Raw genomic sequence first — 22947 nt, 5'->3', positions numbered from 1 at the left:
CCATCCAGTTGTTGTTTCCATTCTGCATTCCACAGGGCATTATTTTTAGTGCTGGGCTGATCCACAGCACGTGGGCTGTGACTTGCCATGCAAGCACCTTCTCACTCTTCCAGGTCACCAAAGGCCTTCACACCTCACCCCTCCAGCAGCTGCTGCCCAGGGCTGGGTTTCCTTCTCAGCTGCCACAATCCTGCAAGTCTCTACACCCCTGAAACCCATCACCTTTTCTCTCCAGAGCAAAAAGGAGTGACAGCAGAGAGAGCTGCAGCCCAGGAGGCTGGGAAAAGCATCCAACTCTCTGATGTAGGACTGGGAGCAGGTTTTGGGGGCTGGGGTGATGGCAGGGTTGGGCTCAGAGCTGGGGCCATTTAAAATCACAGTGTTAGTTCCAGGTGCAGCCAGGTTTGGAGCAATGAAGCTTTGGGGTGAACTGGCTCTTTCTGGGGAATACTTTTATTTTAGTGAAAATTGAGATTCTACTCAAGCAACTGGGTTTTTCAAGAGGAGCCAAAGCTGCTGGGATGTAGAAAAGATGGGGGCAAAGAGACACGGGCAAATGAGGGTCACAGAAGTGTCAAGGCAGGGAAGGGAGGAGGGAAATGGTGAGTGAGCAGGGCAGCTCCCAGCAGGAGTGGCAGGGCCAGGAGCCCCAGGTTGAGGAATTCCAGCTGTGCAGTAGCTGTGACAGGTAAGAAAAGAAGAGCTGGTTTAGCACAGGACAGAGGCAGCAGATAGGGAGGGTTTTTTCTATTCAAGTTCACTTCAATCCTGTTTTGAAAAGCACACTCCTCACCTTCTTCACCATCAGCTCTGCTGGAAATTACCATATTGGTCCTTGTGAAATCAGTGCACAATTAAATAGGCACCAGTTCCCTGGATAAGGCAGTTCTGCAGCTGTACAGCATCACCTACCTGCTGCAGATGTACCTGGGGCTGGTTCAGGGAGGGGATGGGGATTGGGGCAGCCTTGTCACTCCCCTGTCACAGCCTCTGCCTCCCAGCTGCTGAGGGAGCCTGCAGTCCTACCAAAGGAAAACAAATTGGATGCTGTTGGCTGGGATAACGTGACCTGTATTTATGCAGCACTTTTCTCCCTGTTCACCCCATGGATGCACACCTGGGCCATCAGAAAATGCTCCCCCTCCTCCCCTCTCTGCAGAACAGCCCCTGAGGAATCACTGGTCAGGATAAGCCTGCAGAAGTTGCTGCCTGTTCAGAAGTGCTTCCAGACAAGAAAGAAAACCTTATCTAGGAATTTAGGTCACAGAGAGAGATAAAAGCCATGCTGCTTCCATGGCCAATCTCATGGCAGGCTCTGCATTTGAAGTCACTGGCAGAAGAATCTCATTTATTGAGATCATCAGAACTGCCAAAGGGATTTGGATTAATTTGAATGGGGAATTGGTATCCAAATCCCACCAGCAGTTTTCAGTCTCAGACTTCACCTCCAGTTCACAAGCAAACTGTGAGCATTCATAGCAATTTTGCTTGCATGATCATGCATCCTCTTCCTGCCACAAACCATAAATGCATTTGGACACAGAAAATCATGACCAGAATTTACAAACCAGAGATGGTGAGGCAGAAAGAAAACTGTCCCTCTCTTTCCTCAGATTCTTGTCTTTAAATGACAAAGACACCCATCAGCTGAAACCAAAGGTGAGGAAGCAACAGCTCCACGATCAGAGCTGTGCAGTGCAGGAGCTGCTCAGAAACTCCTGCAGCACAGAGAGCCTCACCCACCCAGGAGGGGCCTTGCTGAGCCCACACAGCCAGCCAGCAAGAGAGATGGTGATAAACCAGCTAAAACTTGAGCAGTGCAGTGTGATTACAGACAGGGATTGTAGTGCAAGAGACGAGCAGGAGCAGATCGAAGGGCTGCACACAAACAGGGAGATGCTGGAGGGCTATGAGCAAGGTTAGCAAAATTAGTTTCTGAAAAGGTCTTTAACTCTGAAGTTAGGATTAAAGCAGCTATTTTTGATTGCAGGAAAAAATCCAACTCTTAAAGCTCCAAGGAAAACTTAAGGCTCCCACCTTTAAAGGAGATCAGACCTGAGCCCAAGGCAAAACCCAAGGATGCCTCAGCTGAAAGCAGGGGCTTTGTGGGTGGTGCTTTAGGCTTCCCCCTGCCCTGAAGTGCCTGCATTTGGGCCTAATCGCTCATTAATGGCATATTTTAATTAACTTTGAGCCTTCCTAAGTGGAGACTGCTTCATTTATCATGGTGCAGAATGAAGTTAAACTGTGTTTAGTGACTAAGCAGGAATCCCTTAGCTTCGAATGAAACCTTGACTGAACCATCAGCACCGTAATAAATGGCAAGGTGTTTTGTATTTTCCATTTGCTACTGTAACCATGGGCAGAAGAGAGCTCTGCAGTGATGGCTGAAAGCTTTACTGCCTGTGTTTGAAGAGACAGAACGTTCAGACACAGCTCTCTGCCTTGCTCACCAGGGCCCACGTGTGTTTTTGGGGCTGGCATCACTTATATGGGCCACAGTTGACAGCAGGGATGACCCCTGAAGTGCCACATGGTGGGCTTGTGGCCTTTCCCCACGCTCAGGGATTCTCAAGGATAATCTAATTTGCTTGACACGAGCTAGAGCTGATGCAAAATACATGTTGTGTAAATAGAGAGATATTGTTCCTGGTAATTGCAGCCTTCTTGGAATTAATGGTCCTGGAGGCAATGCTTCCTAGGGCTGTTGCAAAGAGCTGTAGAAAGACTGGGCATTTTTAGAATACCAGCTTGTTGCTACATAAAGCTTGACCAAATGCCATTTAAATCAAAGGGAGCCTTTAAGTGCTTTGGAATGGGCTTGTAATGGGGATAATGGGGTGCTGCATTCAAAGCACAGATTTCTAATAGCAGCTGATGAGAAAAATCAAATTATTACTTTATTTATTTGTGTGTATTAGCATTGTATCAACAGTTTCTTGTCTTTGCTTTTAAATTAACCTAGCTGAACGCCCATCAGCCTGCTGTGAGCTTAGCAAAAACTGTGTGTAAACCACAGGGCTTTGTCTGCCTGTGCCTCCCACACCTGCAGGGGCTTTGTCCCTCAGGATCAGCAAGTCCCTGCTCTGCAGAGCCGGTGGTCAGGCACGGTGAGAGCAGGAGGAGCCAGCAGGGACACTGCCACATCTCATCTGGCGGCACAATGTCACATTTGCAAGTCAGCTGTGCTTAGCTGAATGTTTTGTTGTTTTTTCCTGGGTGGTGACTCCGTGGGAGAGGACCTGGTTTATCCCAGAGGTGCTGGGCTGCTCTCTAAAGCCTCTGAGAGAAGGATGTGGCCAGGTGGGTGCTGGTCTCTCCTCCCAGGTAACAAGTGGAGGACCAAAGGAAATGGCCTCAAGCTGGGACAGGAGAGGTTTAGATTAGCATTGGGAAAAATTTCTGGATGGGTTGTCAAGCCCTGGGACAGGCTGCCAAGAAAAATGGTGGAATCACTGTCCCTGGAAGTGTTAAAAAACATGTAGGTGTGGCATTTGGGAATGTGGCTGAGCAGTGGGTTTGGCAGTGCTGTGCTGAAGTCAGTGATCTTAAAGGGCTTTTCCAACCTTAATTATTTTGTGTTTTTATATTGTTCCAACTCACTCAATGAGCACTGGCTGAGCTCCACTGGCTCAGCTTCAGAACAGGGAGATGCCACATCTCAAGTGTCCAGTCAATTCCACAAGAAATACCAAATTTGCTCCAGATGTTCTTCACACTCCCCCTTAGGTCATGCTACAGAAGCATCAAAAACTGCCCAGAATAAATTGTGATGTTGGCTCAAAAATGCCCTTCAGGGCTGCTCAGCAGTGCCAGCCTCCCACCAGGCCCCCTGGAGCTGTGGAAATGCAGAGTGGCCACCCCTGACTTGCTGAGCCTACAAACCATTCCAGCCTCATTAGTGGGATGGGCTGGGAGCTTCAGATTGAGCTTGGTTTGCACAAAGAGCAAAGGAACCTGCACATGGTCCTTGCCCACAGAGCCAGCTGTGCAAAACAGTGAAAAATAAAAGTGTTTTTTAGGGGAAGCAAATACAACCACAGGCCTGATCATGCCTGGTTTTGGATCCAGAAACATCCAGGTCCTACTCCAGACCCCAGTTTAGGACAGATGGGGTCTAAGTGGCACTGGGGGTGACTGGCTCTGTGGTGACTGGCACTGTCTGCAGGCAAGAAGAGTTTGGTGGTACAAATATTGCAGGTGAGCTCCTGCTCTTGCTCAGAAGAGCTGATGGGGATGGGCCAGAGCAGCTGCAGCTGGGACCCCGCTGCTGCTCCCAGCCTGGCTCAGCCCCAGCTCTCTCCAAAACATCACTGCACCTTTCCTTCAGGCACTACAGGCTGACATAAAGCACAGCCAGGCTCTGGTGACATTTGAGCTGCTCAGTCAATGTTCAGCTTTCCTTCAGGTGTGCTGGGGTGTGGGGCATCCCCAGCCCTCCAGGGGTGGTGACATCCCTGCCTCAGATGCCAGATTCCGTGTTGACCCTCCATGCTGCCTCTGCTCATACCTGGTTTGCTGGAACAAGGGCACACAGACAGAAAACAACACCCTCCTTGCTGTGCAGGGTCAGCTCCTGGAATTAATTGCTGCAGGATGTCAACAAGATAAAATTCAGCTGGATTCAAGAGAGGATTAGACAGTCCTGTGATCAGGAACATTTGTGCAATGCTAACTGGGTCAAAGAAATACAAGAGAAATTAAGTGTTGTGCTTCCCTGAAGGGCTGAGCTGGTACCAGCTGGGTTTAGAACAGATTCCTCCCCACCTCCCTTTCCCAGTCTTTTTATAGCAACCAGCAAATAGCAGGATCTATTGCAAAGTGTCTTCTCTTCCCTGGAATAATAAAGCACTGCCTGCTCTTGGAACTTCTCGAGACCACAGTGACAACTGATCCTTGCTACAGCGCTCAGCAAAACCCTCCCCCTTGTCATTTTCAAGGCAGAAAATGAAAGTTTCCTTTCTTTGCTGCCTCTAAGCTTCAGATCAACAATTTCTCAAGAAGGGAATGAACCACACAATAAACTGGCTGCAGATGAGCTGCTTGTGTCTCCACCCTGAAAATCTTCCAAGCATAATTAACCAAATTAATTATATAACTGTACAATAATGTTAACCAGGAAAATATGTGGGGTAAATAGCTGGATCCAGAAGCCAACAGTGGTATTATAGGGAAGTGTCAGGGGGATAATGGGAGTGATGGTTTCCACCACCAAAGAGAGCCAAACAGGTTGGGCCTTGCAACAAGGAAAAGACTCAGGACTTTGGAATAGAGATCACCCTCCAGGTTGGCAGATACTGCACCAGTGCTCCAAGGTGGGACTTGCCATGGAGGTGGAAGGTGGAGGCTGGGGTGCCCAGTATAACCTTTTCCTAGGCTTCATTTTTCAGTAGAAAGATGCTGACAAACATCCATAATCCCTGCACATTTTTCTGACATGTAGAAGTGCTCCTGGCACAATTGGCCAGCAGGCACAAGGCACTGCATGTGACAGCAAGGGCACTGCAGCTGCTCTGAGCACATCAGTTCACTTCATTAAACTGCACTGTCTTCAACAACAGCATTCTGAGAGAAAAGTCCCTCTGAGGCTGGTGCTGGCAACAGAAAATTACCTGGTGATCTCAGAGAGGCAGCAGAAATCTTTGGATTCTGTGCCCAAAGATGAAGCCTCCTTCCTACAGTCCATTGCAAAGGATACAAGCTAGAAAGAAAAGCAATTAAACATCACCCCATGAGGCTTGGCAAAATTTGTGATGCCCATTCCAAATTTTCATAGTATCATAGAATGGTTTGGACCTTAAAGATCACCTCATTCCCCCCCCTGCCATGGGTGGGGCATCTTCCACTAGAGCAGGTTTCTCCAAGCTCCATCCAGCCTGACCTTGAATATTCCCAGGGATGGAGCAGCCACAGCTTCTCTGGGAATCTGTGCCAGGGCCTCACAGGGATGAACTTCCTAATACCCAACATAACCCTGCCCTCTGTCAGTTTGAAGCCACTCATTTTTGTATTTGCTGCCCAAAACTGGCAAAGAAACAAACCCTCCCCAAACTGCCTCACCACATTTCCTTGTATCTAATACTAATTCTAGCAATTTAATTTCACAAGGAAATCCAAAATATTTTTATAATTTCTCTTTTCCCTGTTCTTCCAGAAATAGCAATGGCTAATATGGCCTGTCCCACTTGGTCAGACCCTGAGACCTGTGGGGGCTGTGAGGCCCCAGCTATCAAACCAGACATTGTAATTAGCCTTTACTAGAATCCTTTCTCATCAACAGCATCAAGCACCACATTTACACAGTAGTTTGTCACATAATTGGTTTTGTTTTGTTTTTTTTTTTTTTAAAGAGAAGTGTTTTTTGCACATCCTGACCCAAATGAGCTCCCAAGGTCTCTCAGCTCCATTGTACCTCAACAGACAAGACAGACTCATGGATCTTTATGGATCAGAACCTTTGCAGACGTATTTAAGAAGTCCTTGCTCTCAGAGCCTTGTACAGAGTGTTCCAGGCCAGCAGTACAGTCCTTTTTAAATCACTATGAAAACAAAGCACTGCACCACAGGCACTCCTTGTCCTGGGGACAGGAGGGAAGCAGCCCTCCTGACAGACTGAAGGCACATTGCCCGTCCTGCTGTGGAGAGAGCTCCAGCAGGACAGGCCATGGCTCTGTACCCTCCTCAGACCATTTCATCTGCACAGAAATTAATCTTTCTGCTCAATGCACAGCAGTTTTCCCTTGCTGAAGTCCCTCAGTTCATGGGATGAGATTGTCACCTGCAGGACAAGAGGGAGTAGAACCAACCCAGAGTCCAAGCTGGGGACTGCAGGTGTGACCTGCTCCACCACCCAGACACCCAGAAGCTTCAGTTCGTTGCTGGCTTTTGGAATTATTTCTTCTTTCTGTAGAATGGGAATCATTCCTACATAGGGGAAGAAGATTCATAGGATTACCCAAACATATAAGAAAAAAATAATTATATAGGAACAGATTTTTCAGAGCATGCAAAGAATCACAGAGGTAAAAGAGGAACATGTGCTGCACTGCCAGGTGGTTCTTTGTGTTTATTAATTTCACCAGTTCCTACAGGACATGAGTACATGGACAAATGCAAGGGAAAGGCTGGCTGACTCCTGAGGCTGATGGAACAAGTTGAAACTGCAGTTTTCACACTATCAAATTGAAAGCCTAATTAAATTGTACAGCCATGCCAGAGACTTGGCACTGCACCCAGCAAAAATGTGAACTCAGTTCAGTGGGATGTGAATCCTCTGTTGGGTGGCACGGGTCAGACACTGCCCTGGTGCCTGCAGGGCTCTGGGGAGTTAGGACAGGTCCAGGGAAGACAGGCTGTTCCACATGCACACGTGGGAACTTCATTTTCTGGGCTCCTGATTGTGTTTTGCCAGTGAAAGCCCAGTGGGGTCTATGGAAAATTTCCTGTTGGCTGTTTTGGGCCAAGACCCAAATTTCTACCTTTTGTTCATCTCCTCCCTCACTGGTCTGTGGATACATGATTCCACTTGAGGGAGAAAATGTTACACAGGGTAATCCCAATCCTTGCTGTAGTCTATCACCTCGATTTAGACCAGAAATACTCCTAGTTTACTACCTGCAAGCATTAGCAGGCACAGCCCCCACTTACACAGGGGTACAGCCTCTCAGAGAACAGCACTGAAAACCTTCAGCCACCTCACACACCAACTTAAAACTGCAAAGGACATGAAAATACATACATAAATAAAGAAACTGAAAATCAAAGAGCAGTTGAAGGAAAAAAAGCATGTTTGATTTGATCTTGTCTCCCTGGGCAGTGCATGCAGAGTTTTACTGGGTGTTGCTGCTGTTATTCACTGGAAAGCTGGCCAGCCATCAGCCCAGCACTGCCAAACCCACCTTGTCCCCAGGTGCCACAGCTAAATATCCTTTAAATCCCTCCAGGGATGGCCTCTCCATCACTTCTCTGGGAAGCCTGTTCCAATGCTTAACAACCTTTTCATGAAGAAATTTCTAGAGAAATCTAATATCCAATCTAAACTTTTCCCAACAGACCATTTCCTCTTGTCCTGTTGCCGGTTGCCTGGGAGAAGAGACCAACCCCCACCTGGCTGCAGCCTCCTTCCAGAGAGCTGTAGAGTGGGATGAAGTTTCCCCTGAAGCTCAGTTTTCAGAGGTAGGCAAATATTCACTATCTCCACTGGTTTCCTTTGCACAGCAACCTGTAATGAATTTTTCTGAGCCTGCAGCAGCTGTTCCATGGCTGGAGCACACACACCCCATGACACAGGTGAGTGCACAACCTTGGCAAGGACTTGGTTCCCAGCACCCCACCACCACCACGCTGGCCATGAAGCACTCTCACAAACCTCTGGAGCCTGGCATGTTCCCAGAGACCAGAAAACTGCAGAGAAAACTTAAACTATATTAAAAAAAAAAAAAGCATAGCCCCATCAAGTGACCTTTGTGTTACTTGAATCTCTGTGGTCACTAAAACCCAGAAGGAGGGTATGTATGTTTTTATTTTCTGTAGTGTGTTCTTTTTTACAATAAATATCTAGCATTTTTAAATAAATCAGTGCTGTCCACTGATACACTAGGAAGATTTATCCAAAATGTACCTTCACCTTCTTATCTTTTAAAAACTGATCAACTGTGAGAACACTAGGCTTATTTTGGAATAAAAAAATTTTCAAGTGTACCAAAGATCCCTATAAATAGCTTAATTAGATTTACTGCTTTACATACAGAGTAAGGGAACATTTAGAGAGCAAACCATTACTGCCTTTGGGTTAGGAAAGGAGGATGGAAAGCAAGAAGAGAACCAGAACACTCACCTTTTGTGAAGTATGATTTCTCCCAAGAGGTCACTTCATGTACCTGGCTGAGTCTTGTCCTTTCCACTTACCTTTTTCTCTTTGGGCTCAATTCCACAGGTTTTAAGGTTCCTCTGCCTTCACCAGTGCCAGTAGAAAAGACAAGCCACACTGTTAACTGCTTTGATTTGGGAGATTCTCACCCTAGAAGGCCCAAATCCAACTTTTCTGTACCACTGAACAGCCAGTGGATATGGGGTATGAAGGACCAATAATCAGAGCCTGACCAGAGAGGTTGTGTAGTCAATTCTATCAAAATAGCTCCAGTTATTTTACTGCAAGCTAAAAAAGACAAGATTTCTTTGACCTGGCTGAGGACAACAGGACACAGGCTCAGCTCAGTCCTTTCCCTTTGAGGGAGAGGTGCTGTTTTCTCCCCACATTCTCTGACAAGGACACTGGTCTCTCTGTTAATTTTGGCAGTTTCCCTACAAACAGCTCTCCCCATACTTACATGTCAGGTTTGCAGATTCTATTTAGGAGCTTGTAAACTCCAGTCTGGAACCATGTAACAACTGTGCTCATCTGAAAACATAACCTTAAGTAGATTAATGCAACAAGGGAAGGCCTTACTCAATTATAACTGAGGACCAAGTAGGTCCCTTTCATTCCCATCATGACAGCTGGGTTTATAAAACGAGTATTAATCAGCATGGAAGTTACCAAACCAGCTGCTGCCACTAGAAAAGGTTCATATCTGGGCCTGAATTCCAATAAAAGTTCTTTAGAATAATTCCACAAGGCACACTTTGTGCATGCACTGAAGTAGGTTCAGGCTGCGTGCAACTCAAGGCTGTGTTTCCCGCACCATCTAGTGGCAATCCTGCAAATGTGTTGGGAATTAACAACTCACCCAAGACACAAAACCGAAGAGAAATCATAGCTAGGCCTGCAAGGGACCCATCACACTGCTGGGGACCTACAGCTGCTTCAAGAGAGCACATTTTAAACCTACAAACGAGCTGAGCATTGTGGGGCCTGTGGTATTTATGGGAACGCTGAACTAAGATCATTTATTTCATAGCAAAGCAGCACCAACATACAGAACATGGGCTCTAAGGAGGGCAGTGGTGCCAGGAGAGGGTATGGGGTGATTCAGTGCTCCACACACAAGTGTGCTCAGGTGTCTGATGTGTCCTGCTGCCAGTGATGGGAACATCACACCAAATGTGGTGAGACTGCACCCTTACAGACACTGAGACAGTGTCACCTACAGAGAAAGAACAGGGTATGAAAATACACCAAGGACAAGAGTTTGCTCATCCCTGAAAAAGAAGTTGCAAAAATCTTCACTTTGTTTCCCGCCCACAGTAAACTGAGTATTTGAATCCCTTCCTGCTGTCAGAGCCCAAGTCTCCTTTGTGCTTCTGGAGCAGTAAGAGGAAGGAAGGAGCGGGGTCTACAGGACCAAGACAAAGCCTCCACTGAACAGCTGAGCTTACAGACTGACCTGGAAGGTCAGAGGATGGCCAGCTATGAACACAAGGAGTTGAGCTGTGAGTAGGTTTGGACAGGGTTCTCCACAAGCTCTGAAGGCACTTCTGATCATGCCTTCACTTTGCAGTCCAAACCCAACTGAGCAGAGCAGATTTCTGGTGTGCAGATCAGGAAGCACAGCAAGGTCCTTCTGGGATTAGCAAGTTCCTTATGCTTCCATTATACCCTTCACACACTTCACTCCTTTGGCTGCAACTCTTGAGAAAGACCTTTACAAATCAAGTTAAAATATGAATTAGACTTCAAGAAGGTTTGAAACAGATACTGGATTTATTGGTCAGCTATGAGTAGGAAAATACATTGGTAAAGAAAAAGAAGACCCTGTATATAAATATAATACTAACTAGTTAAAATTTGACCAAGAAGAAAGTTCCACTGAAGAGAACAGTAAAAGCCCTTGTTTACCATCAGACCATATTCAGTTTCCCATTTTTCTTATTGAAGAGCTGCCTATAGACAAATGCAACATTCTTTGAGCTTAGTGCAGATAATGTGCTGGTTTTTGTTACATGAATGGTAAACAAGAGTTAGTCCAGTGCATTACACATTATACAGAAGTACTGTGAATAAAGACTAAGATATTCTATTTTAGACACTACTTAAACATACCAAGACACTTAAGTGTTACAAATTTATGCAACCAAAAGAAAAGAATAGCAGTTAACATACTAAAAAATACTGTGTCCGGCTGGCTGAGAAAGGCTTTGCTACTGAAGCGGTTAACTGAACTTTTCAAAGTTTTACAGTGTAATTAGTTTTCTTTTTTCCCCTCCCCCACAGTGGTGCTGCAATTATTTTGTCTTTCATGCAGGTTTTGCATGGTTGAAAAAGCAAAGCATAAGCTATTTTCTAAGCCTGCTATAAAAAAAAAAACATGACCTTAAGAGATTTGCTAAGTTACATCAAAGATGCATACAATGGTTCTTAAAATCAGTTCAGTCCAATGCTAGCCAAATTTATCTTTAATTTAAAGCTGCTAAAAGGACAAAATAATTACAACACACATCAATTTATATGCTCTTTCCCCCCCCTACTTGTGTTATGTTAAAAGCAGTAACTTGTGATATTAGTCTTGTACTCTAAACAATTGTTTTAGTTAAGGGTGTAGTTCAATTTACACTTTGACACCCAGAACTCTTGGTAAATGTAAATAAAACTAGACAAGATATGGCAGAGTGTATTTTAAGTGGAAAAAAGCCTGGTCTTACCTAAATAAATCCTTTCAACCCCAAGGATGTTCTGTGACTTTTGCTGTATGTGCTTTTACAACAAGAACACTGAAGGTACATTATGGCAACACCCAAAACCACCTCGAATAAAAATATTGCAAATAACCATTTCATGTTAAAAACTATGAAGCAAACATTTTGATTTTGTGAAGACACGGTTTATTGCCTTATTCTATGTTATAGCTGGAAATTGAGACTTTTGAGTTAGATTTGTTTGACACAAGAATGTATTTTCTTTGAGAGATTGTTTGACAAAGTTTATCTCAGCTCTGTTTTGGTGCCATCTGGTCTTTCCCTATTTTCAAAACATTTCTCCTTCCTTCCTTCAGCCCCTGAGTCACAGCTGCTGTCCAGTTAAAACCCAGTGAAGTCAAAGGAGTGTCTTCAATGGATTCAGAGGGTTTTCAATCAGGACCTGATGGACTACTATAAAAGCTGGAGGAAATGGTTATTCAAATGGACCCTTAGACCATAAGGTGACTAAGCAGGAACAGTTGTGTCTCCAAAAGCACAAAGGGCCATATTTTCACATGCTGTCATAAATTCAAATATTTTTTTAAGACTAAGCAATAGAGGAGAACACATACTGGATAAAGCTCAAACCTTTAGAATCTAACAAGTGCACTCAAGCTCCAGCATCTATTAAAGTAAATTATCCCCCTCTAAAAAAATACAAAATGAGTAAGTGCTTCCCTTCCCCTTCTGTAAAGCTTTCTGGACTCCTTACACAATCCAGATATCAGAAAAGAAAAATAGTTTGCTTAGTCTGACAAGCTAAATTGGCTCATCATTACTGGAAATTGTCAAGATGTACATTACCAAGACATCATTAAGGAAACATGAGTAAAACACCTTTTATTCACACTTTACAAAAAAACCCCAAAAAACAAACAGAAAAAAAATAACACTACGCATTAAATCTACTACAGCAATACTACCAGCATTTCAATGTACTGATTATAAACTGGACATGTTTGGTGTTTTTACAACTAAAACCAAAACAACCCCAAGAGATCAGGTCCCAGACAAGGATTCAAGATCAAAATTTCTGGTATTGAAATTTTAAAATGTACATTTTACATATCTGAACTGTCTGCAATTTTTACTTTGAGCTTAAAACAGAACGGTTTGAGCACACTTGTGTGCTGCCGACTTTTCAATAAAATTTTGAATCATTATTACCAATCAATTCTCTAACATATAAAAAATTCACAATATTTAGAAAGTTTTCTCTTAATGCTCAGTGTCCTTTTGCTTCCCTGCCCGCAGCTGAAACAAAAGCTGTTTAAGACCAAGCTCTATCTCCATTATTATTTTTTTTTTTTTTTTTACATTTATTATTCAAGTTGTATTAGTTTAAGGAGATGATGAATTCTCCCTTTCAGGATACAAATAGACAAGTTAAATTTGTAAGCTGTTACATACTTGGCTTCATGACACAAATGGCACTGAGGGTACACTATAACTTCGGTCTTGCTTGACACTTTAAAATAAGACTTGGTCACTTTAAAATATGATCTGAAGAATTGTCTTTGGGACCTGTATTGAAGATGCATTTATTTTACACTGCTTCATTAATAGAAAATGTAGGGCTAGGTTTTTATCTTCAAGGAATTATACTTTCAGAAACTGAGGAACACACAAACAAAAGAGAATCCACATGATAGTAACTCTTAGTGGGAAAAACGGCACTGTGCAATGACACTGAAAGAAGCAGTGCATGGGCATTAGAAGCTAGAAACTGTGTACCCATAACCTGAACATGTTCCAAAGTGTGATATTCAATGCTTCACAAAGGAAAAAAGATGCCACAGCTTATACAAAAGTATCTTCATAAAATTTTCACAAGTGTTAACATTATTTAAAAAAATAAAAGAGGATGCACAGGATCTCTCTGCATGCACAGGCAGTGCTAGTTGAGAACAAATTTAAGCAGGCACAGTGGAGATAGGACAAATATTTAAAACAGAAATGAAGAAGCTGTACACAAGTATCCTAGATTTTACTTCAAAAGTTAGAGATGAAAAAAAGTCTGACTGTGTACACATAAGCAATAACTTTCAATCCATACAGGTCTACTTATGTTCACTGCTCAGCTTATCTGTTCTGTGAGAACTCTATGCCTCTTTCTTTTTTTTTATCAGAAATAGAATGTATTTCATTATCTCTGTAAGATATTAATATTTTATAGGTTTGGATTTTGAAAGCAACGTTCTCAATTGAACATAAAAAGTAGTATAAAAGGGCTAACAAAACCCTAACAGTGCAAATCATTAGCAGAGAAAACCTGTGACAACCTCTTTTACACGCTGGCCTTTATAACACATGAAAACAGATAAAAATTTAGCCTTAGTTTACAATACAATCATTTTCCAAATCTGATTTTTCTTTTTTTTTTTTAAAGTACAAAATCTCATAAATCAGGTTTTCTGTTGTTCATATACAATCAATAAAGGCTAAATTCAAATTCTATATTTTACAAACAAGTCTGAAAAAGGAGGGAGTGAAGTACGGAGAATGTTCTGTGGATGTTCCTACTGGCCTCAAAAAAGTAGTGCTACAGATAACTGTGCAAAGAGAATACACTGTATAACAATTCCCTATTTCAAGGCATGAAAATGTCACGTTGGAGAAAAGAAACAGGAAGGTTAATTGTAATGTATTAAAGAAAGGTGCAAATTGCACCAATCGCTGTGGAACAGTATACAAAGTATATTGGGCTCAGAATTGTGTCTGTTGATAGCACCTGGCTTTTACTATGTCTTTAGCAAATAATTAGATTTAAGATTAAGATTATTAAGAAAAAAAATCCCTGTTGGCCATACCTCACTCCTCTATATTCAGATTTTACAATTGTACAAGTTAGATTGAGGTTGCCCTCTAAAATGTATTTGACTACCTCCTGCCAGGGAGATGGATTCCATTTACAGGAGGCAGGAAAGGCAGCAAAAGCTCCAGTTGTGCAAAAAGTGAGAAGTGGTCAGAAGGGATGAGTGGATGTGGACAACCACTTATATTGTTCTCTATTAACCAATGATGATCCAAAGGTCCAAGAATGCCAAGTATGTTTAGCTGAGGTTTAGAGTAGAAGATGTAATCAATAATACCCTAAAACAAGAGGGGAAAAAAAAGATATTGTTAGTATTTATTTTTGTCTCAAGTTATTATTCCAAACAAGAGGTGAGCTCAGCGTTACAAGTAATGAAATATCCCACTCCTTCTCTATAGCACATCACAATTTAGGAGATTTCTTCTCCCTATATCCAGTGGGATCCTCAGTATAGATTAGGAAAACAAAAGAAAAGGCCACCCTTTATCACTTCTGCTATGCTTTTGTGGGTTTCAATTTCCAACCTCCTAGAGAGCTTCAAATCACATTTCACTGATTTTTAAGAGGAAAAAAACAATCTCTGTTTTCCCAATGGAGAGCTCAGACTTTTCCAGAAGCAACATGGATTATTTCCTTGCACTTGACAGCTTAAGTGCCCCTGTCATTTAGCTTGGAGTATCAAAACACAAACTCCTACTGTTTACAGGGGAGGTTAAGAGCACCCCAACTCTTGTAAAGCTGTTGCAAGTTATTAAAAAGAATAAGATGGTTTCTAGGAGACTCAAGAGCTGGGCATTCTAGTTTGCTATGTTTTAAGTATTAACTTGGTGAACTTACCTACACAGATTAACTTATATAAAAACTTCACAGAGCAAATCACATTAGTTACACTTGAAAACGGAAAACCTTTCCAAAATATAAGCAAGTCCTTACCTTGAAGTCAAATGTGTAATTTGTGTAAGGCATTAGACCATTCTCATAGGCACTCTTCAACTTGAAACCATGTGTAATTCTTCCATTTGTTGTCCCATTTTTTCCATTACAGCTGAAGTTAGTAAGACTTTCATTGTATCTCAGTTCCTTAAAATCTTTGTGGTTTGTTTCCACTCCACCAGTGCTCAAGTACTCAACAACACCTGTGAGGAGACACATTACAAACAAGAAGGTATTAACAAACATTCAGCAAATAAGTGTAGGTACTTAAAGTCAGACATGCAACTTTAGGCTTTATATAAACAAAACCTTAACAATACAAAGTACAATCAACAGCAGTTCTTTTAAAATACTTAAGGGCAATGTGTATCAAGAGCAAATATCACCTAGAACAAAGTGACACACTTCGATTAGGAAAAAAGAGAAGATTAATAAAACAGATTGGGAAGGGAAAGATGAAAAAAAAAATCAGAAGTAAAATTCTATCAATGCTAGTTATTGGCTGCCTCTTCTTGCTTTTATGCTCAGGTCCTGTTGTTTAATGTTCTTCAGCTAAAGTGTTGCAAAAAGGCAAACTTCTGAAACACTACTTCAGAAGTTAACTTTAAAGAGGCTGCAAAGTCAAATTGATTAGATTTGTGTCACATAAAACGATGGTTGTACCTGAATTTCAGAACATCTGTGTTAAAGTTCTGGAAGGTAAAAGAGGCAGTTAAGTTGTTCTGAAGACACAATGAGACACATGAACTGGTCATTGCAATCACCACTAGTGATACTGGCCTCCCTTGGATCAAAAAGAAACCCAGATCCATTACTGCTGAGCAAAAACTGCTCCTTAAAACCCTAACAGATGTTAAGAGTTGCCAAGATGAAGCCAGAAGGAAGGGGACCAGGAATGGAGATGAAGGATGGCTCCTGAATACAGCACTTCAGCTGGGTACCTGACCAAGCAAGGTGGCAGTCACTGAATGTGTCCTTTCCTTGCACATCATAAAGTTGCCACCAAGTCAAGAAACAAAGTCTCATGCTAAAAAAGAGCTCTGGTAAGTCCCCTTCTGAAGGGGATGTATTGAATTTTAAAAGTTCTAAAACATGACAGAAAATGATAGTATGGTAGCAAATTTAAAGGAAAAATATCTTTTCACACTTAAAATTAAGAAAACTGAATTATCAGCAACACACTCATGTTTCCAGTTATTTTTGGAAGATATTTTAAAATACAGGAATAAACAGGGAACAAAATTACAGTGGTAAGGATTCTGAAAGACCAGACACAACTCTACTATAGCACAAGCAATAAGGTCACTCACAAATGAAACAGTTCTCTCTCCCCTTCTCTCTCCTTAGCACCTCTAGAGCTCATATTATCAAACAATGCATTTTCTAAACAGAAAAACTTACAATTGTTACACACTTGAAACAGTCTAAAGAATAAGAAATAGAACTCTTACCAGAGTCTGGTAGAGAATTGAGATCTGCACACAGTACAAGTGGAATGGTTCCAAGCTCTCCCGAAACACCAGGTTTGAGACTACGAGAAGCTTTATCAATAATGTTCTTTACCTCGGACAGGAACATCATAGTCTGAACCAGCTTCACATCAGAATAATCTGGGTCCCAATGCATATGTGCATTAGCTACAAGAACTAGCTGCTTTTCCATCCCAAGATGTGGCTTTCCAGCTAAAATTTAAAATCAGTTATTTATTTAAAATCAGTCAGCGACAGAAAACACTATTACAAAAATTTAAACAAAATGTTTAAGGGGACAAAAAAATAAAATAGCAGTATGACTTCAAGAGCGTTAAAAACATTCAAATCAAGATACCTCCTCTTACATTTAACAAGTGTTTTAGTTGATAGAAAGCATTAGGAATGATATTCCACATTCAAGACCATTAACAGACTATCTTGTTACATGTAATGCTTTTGTATTCACTGAAAATTAACATAAGTAATGGATAATCCTAATTACAGGCAAATAATGTTTTTCTAAAAAATTACAGCAGCTTTCCTCAGGCTATGATAGCAAACAAACTCTGTTCATATCTTATTAGGCAGCGAGCTCTGAATTCTAAGTTATCCACATTCTAAGTTACCTCTCTTGCTGGAAGTGTTTCTTAAAAGGCTTGTTTGCTACAATCTGAATTAATAAAATATCATTTGGATAAATATAACACAGGCTGAGTAGGTTCCCACTGTGATACTTATAAAGCCAATTTACATTTCCTAAATTAAGAATGACAGGGCAGAACAAACAGTTTGTTTAGGCATGACAGGAGAGAAAATAAGTTAAAATGGAGATACATGATCCAGGAACACACAACTAACACCACCTGATTCTTTAATACTTGTACATAGTTTTAAGAAAAAAACCCAAACGACAAAATCACTCAAGTTTTTATATCTTTTTTCCCTTACAAATACAAGTGGGGGAAAAAAAAAAAACCCTCATCATTTAAGCAATATGACTTTTCCCCAAAATCCTTTTTGGAAATAAATTTGAACATACAAACTGCAAAGAAAAATTCACCTGCAGAACCTAGTTTCTCTTGTTTATTATAACGAGCAATTTTTTTTTTCATTCACAAAATACCATCTATTTTAAAAATGAATGAAATGGGACTTACATGACATTTCTATCAATTCCTTTCGCAGTTCTAACAGAACAGCGACTCCAATGTTATCTTTTGTCATAACTCTGTTCAGCATAGCCTCTGAACCTTCTGAGTTTGCCATTGCTAGTTGATTGAACTCAACAGTATGCTTTTGGACCAAAGTAAATCTGAAAGAAAAACATCATATGTAATTGTTTTCAGCAGCCAGATACAGTTGGAAATGTTATCAGTAATTCTCCTTTTAATTAAAGCTCAAACACATTTATGATGTGAAAATCGCAGCCAGTCACATCATTTCATAAAATCCCAAATTGAAATCAAGTGATAAAGTTTTCATAGCAATTTTCATGTAGTTTACAGTACTTTAGTTACAATTAAAAGATTCTGTTGAGAGAGAGAGAGAGGTATTTTAGAAAAGTCATGCTTGTTTCTAACTCTGCATTTGCTCCTAGTTCAAATATGCAGATTTTACAAAGAGGGAGCAAATAATTTTCCAAGCCACTAGGTTGCAAACCAGGCACCTATATTTACTTATAGATACACAGGAATGGAAGCAGGAAGGGACATTATTACCATCACATCCAGAGCTGTACAGTGCAATATGACACAACCAGTAAGTGCTGCAGCTCTTAAATGATTAGGGTTTTTTTACAGAAGTGTGCAGTGATCCCTTGTTGTCTGCTTTACCAAAGGCTAATGTATCAAAAAGTCAATGTCATCTGAGGCCTTTTTCTGCAATTTGGGGGATTATAAATTCCTTCAATAAAAAAAAAAACAAAACAAAAGGCAAGAAACTCTGCTTCATTTTTCATTATTTCCTTCTTTTTCTATTATTACACTCAACAAATGAAGGATAATTCAGTGAACTCCCAACCAGCACTGCTCAAATGGAATGAAATCTCATTCAATTCAGTATTTCAAGGTTAAATTTTTATTGCTAGTTGCACACAGAATGATCTCTGTCATATAAACCAGTCTTTCCAGGGGTAGGAATGCTCTGATAACAAAACCCTGCCTGGCTACAACAGGACAGTTAAAGCCCAACTGTGTGAACTATAAGACCCACCTGAGAAATTATGTAAAAGACAGCAAGAGACAACAGAAGGCAAACCACATCACTTACTTTTCTGTTTTGAAAAATATTGCACAACCATCAACATGTTTTCTTTCCTGTTCTGACATTGTCCTAGCTCTAGATTTTGGACTGAAGAATCCATTATAGCCACGTTCTTTCAATTCTACCAGGAAAAAACTGTAGTACTGCTCCGTTTCAACCTCCTGTAAAGTTAAAGCAGCACAGCATGAATGTACTATATTCATATAGTACAAAATATAGAAGACAGATATTATTTAGACTCTTCAGAAGTGTAAATCACTTTCAAATTAGATTTAAGAGGAAAAAAATCTAAGAATTAAGTACATCAGAGAATGCAAATTCAAGAGCAATATCCTTATTTTAAGAAAATATAAATGAATTTCTGTAATCCCTGGAGTTATGATTATCTCAAGCCTCTTATTTGAAAATGTGTCAATTACAGCCCCACATACACACACAGGCACGAAGACACCCCCACCAACATTGCTTTGATCAGGGGCTGCTGGTTCCCATTCCAACTGCGGGGGCTGAGAGCCTTCTTTTGATGTCAAGCAACAAATAATGTTCTAAACATCACTTCTTTTTCTTTTGTTTGCAGAAGGTTTTGAAAACCGACCGTTTACTAAAAATACACTTCATGTGAAGAAACCAGCACATGAGAATAGAAAAGGAAAAGAAAGAATGGTGCATTTTTTTTACCTGCAGACTTATGATGTCAGCATTGCAGCTCAGTATTTCCTGCATAATGGCTTTTTTTCTGTATTCCCAGTTCAAGGCCCAGGATGGACAATAGCCATACAGCTGCCGGGTGGCATATTTGTCACAGAGGACGTTGTAACACATGACAGAGAACAAGGCTGCAGAACAATAATTTTACTTACACACTGATAGATTAAACAACAAAAAAAAATACAATTATGTTCCTGACTTTTGTCTTCTGCAAATTTATCAATTCACGCTTCATTTGTTTCAACCAAAACACAGCATGTGTATCAGTGCTAAAAAAATTGTTCGTTCTTCTAGGGGAGACAAATTACATGTTTGGACTTATGGCAGCTGTCTTCTAGCATTTAATTAGGAAACAAACACCCCCCTTTATATGGTTAACACAGTGAAGAGCAAAAAAATGTGTTTTATGCTAAGTGGTGCTGTACTGTGAAAAACCCAAAACAAAATAAGTGTATTTGAACGCTTGTATCTGCCAGCTACACAAAGGTCTGCAAGTCTACAATTAGAGTCTTTAAAATCTACTTTAATTATTGCCACCACAAACTGCAATCCATAGGCAGGATGAGGATCCTTTCACACAAAGAAAAAGCGTAGGCAAATTAACCCCTCAAATATTTCCACCTCAAAAAGCCATTCAGGCATAGGACAAGAAATATCTCCTCTCCATATTAATTTGAAATGAGTAATAATGAGACAGGCTGGGGCAATTTGACAGGTAATCCAACAGCATGGATTTGGGGGGTTGTTTTTTTTGGGTTTTATAGGTTTGTTTGTTTTTAAAAAGCACTTAAAGAATTTGTAGTACAACAATGAGATTCTTGGAAGCTCCTCTCAAATGTAGAAAAAAGAAACAAGACCACTGTTTGAAGACAGAAAATTGAAGAAAAGAATCTTGGTCTGACTAGGGTCAAAGTCTAGCATTTTCAAAACCAGTAAATAGGTGACAGCAAAACAGACACTGCATTAACATCGTGATCTTTGAAGCAATCACCTTAATAATGGGAAAATTACCAGTCCTGAAAGAGAAGACACTGCAATAATTGAGAAATACACTAAAATTTTTGGTGTGTGGCTAAATAGAAAAGACTATATTCTAAACAATTTATGCAGGGAAAAAAAATAGCAAAGAATTACACATGACCTGAATCCCAACAGCAAGAAAAATGCTGAATCAAGGATGATACTCTGGTTACTTAAAACAATTGTACATTTTTTGGAAATCACGCTCAAATGCTTCAATTTTTTTATTCTTCAACAAAAGTTAAATTAAGCCTTTCATAATTCCACTGTTTAACTAATTGTGGACAACAGTTTCAATTCCTGTGAGGGGGATGTTAATTAAAAATAAATTACTTTAGAGTGGAAGATGGGAAAATCTGGAACAGGTGTTCCAACTGGGATAGAATGACTTCAGCTGGCTGGTCAGCACTGCCAAGATGATTGGTTAATTTAAGCATTAACTTCTTTTCCAGTAAAGATCAACAGCTTTTATTAAAAGGAAAATAGAAGAAATGAGAAATCCTTGAAGTGTTACAGTACCTGTTGGTCTTGTACGGTCTGGTTCTTGCAACATAATCCAGGATCTTGGAGGTGGCTGCTCTGTCGAAACTACGGGAACATTTTAAAATAGAGATACAACAAGTGATAATCACATTTATTTAACACAGCAGAAAGAAATGTTTGAAGAATGATCACTTACTTCTTTTTGCAGTACCTGCCAAATTATCAAGCAAATAGTTCAGTAGCCGTCGCGTCCCATCTGGTTCCTGATACAGGTTCAGAATATCCTGTGTAAGTGGGTTTCCTACAAACCAATTCACAGGAATATTGAATAAAATACACAGAACCATTGCAGACTTGCATATCAGTGTTGATAGCTGACATCTTGGAGACAAGATCTACTATGAACTACTTTGGGATTTCAGATCTCAGGTCTTCAGTCCCACCAAACTCTGGATATGTGGACAGCCCTAGTGAAGTTTAACAACATTCCCTGCTGATTCTGCTGTGGGACTGAGCATCCCAAAGGTGGTGCTTGGACTAAAAGTAGGGAAGAACTTGTGGTACAACAGACAGAGCTGATGAGCACAAACACAGGAGCCACTTCTGCTCAGTGTGAAACACCCCCCAGCAGTTGATTTGACAGCCAGACCTCAGCAGAGACTGCCATCTGCCAAACATAAGCAGATTGCAGAAGTTGTCATGGACAACACACACAGCAAGTGCCCAGTTTTAAGGGGGAGATAAATGGACTTTTGAGACTTAACAGTGTATAGAGGTATTATATCTCCTGTGCTTCTGATTTTGTGACTCAAAATTCCCCAAGGTCAGCAATTTTATGGCTAGAATCCATAAAGTTCAGGGGTGGGGAAGGAAAAGACTTAAATTGCTGTTTGCATGAACAGCACAGAACCCTGCAGCTGTACAAAGGATGTTCTCTTTCTGGCTGGAGATGTACCACAGTTAACCACAGACTATTTCTTACTTAAAACAGAATTGCATTCAACCCCCATGCAACCAACAGAAAGCTTCTGCACAGTCTGCAAAAAGAAAAGGAAACCTCTTTCTATGGGCACTGCTCTGCAAAACCTGTTATTTTTCTAAATAATCCCTAAGTAACAGTATTTATAAATGTGGAGTGAGCAGCTACATCTGGATTGCTAATCAGTGACATTTTATGAACTAGCAGACTACAGCCATTACAGCTCAGCAGCAGTATCACTAAATAAGCACAGACACCAAGAAAAAAACAGCAGTACCTTTCAGACCCAAAGTCTGTAACTGGAACAGTTTTCCCAGCTCAAAAGGTAAAACTCGTAACAGGTTGTTATTTAAATGTAGTTCCCTGTAGACAGAGCAAGAATCATATGGGTCTGTAAACAGCAATGTTTATCTGCAGCTGTACAAAAATTGAACTAGAAGAGAATCAATATAGTAGCAAACCACAGTGTTGAAAAATTCAGAGACTAAACAGCAATTGTTAGGGAAATCCTGCTGTACTCAGACACACACACCAGACAAAACACATTATGTTGAAGTACAGAGGAAAAGGATCTGTTTGGACAGTTTATCTTAAACAGTCAGACTTTTGTGAACATTAGCAATAATTAAACACTTTAGTATCTACAAGTGATAATGCAG

General features: G+C 40.9%; 1 protein-coding gene across 2 annotated transcripts in view; it reads right to left on the bottom strand.

The window, feature by feature from the left end:
* Positions 1-12441: 12441 nt before the first annotated feature.
* Positions 12442-22947, bottom strand: part of CNOT6 (CCR4-NOT transcription complex subunit 6) — a 30673-nt gene continuing 20167 nt past the window's right edge. The window contains exons 4-12 of one of the 2 annotated variants that reach the window (XM_084216035.1): positions 22566-22651; positions 21506-21610; positions 21346-21414; positions 19777-19934; positions 19105-19259; positions 17994-18148; positions 16816-17046; positions 15365-15567; positions 12442-14709 (exon numbers count right to left, since the gene is read on the bottom strand). In XM_084216035.1, the coding sequence (XP_084072161.1) occupies positions 14497-14709; positions 15365-15567; positions 16816-17046; positions 17994-18148; positions 19105-19259; positions 19777-19934; positions 21346-21414; positions 21506-21610; positions 22566-22651 (1375 nt within the window). In that variant the 3' untranslated portion in view covers positions 12442-14496. The remainder of the gene's footprint in view (positions 14710-15364; positions 15568-16815; positions 17047-17993; positions 18149-19104; positions 19260-19776; positions 19935-21345; positions 21415-21505; positions 21611-22565; positions 22652-22947) is intronic. The other variant, XM_084216036.1, reaches the window with a different exon arrangement.

The sequence above is a fragment of the Fringilla coelebs genome, assembly GCF_963513975.1.
Source record: "Fringilla coelebs genome assembly, chromosome: 15".
Classification (NCBI taxonomy): Eukaryota; Metazoa; Chordata; class Aves; order Passeriformes; family Fringillidae; genus Fringilla; species Fringilla coelebs.
This window is presented reverse-complemented; position numbering and strand designations above follow the sequence as displayed.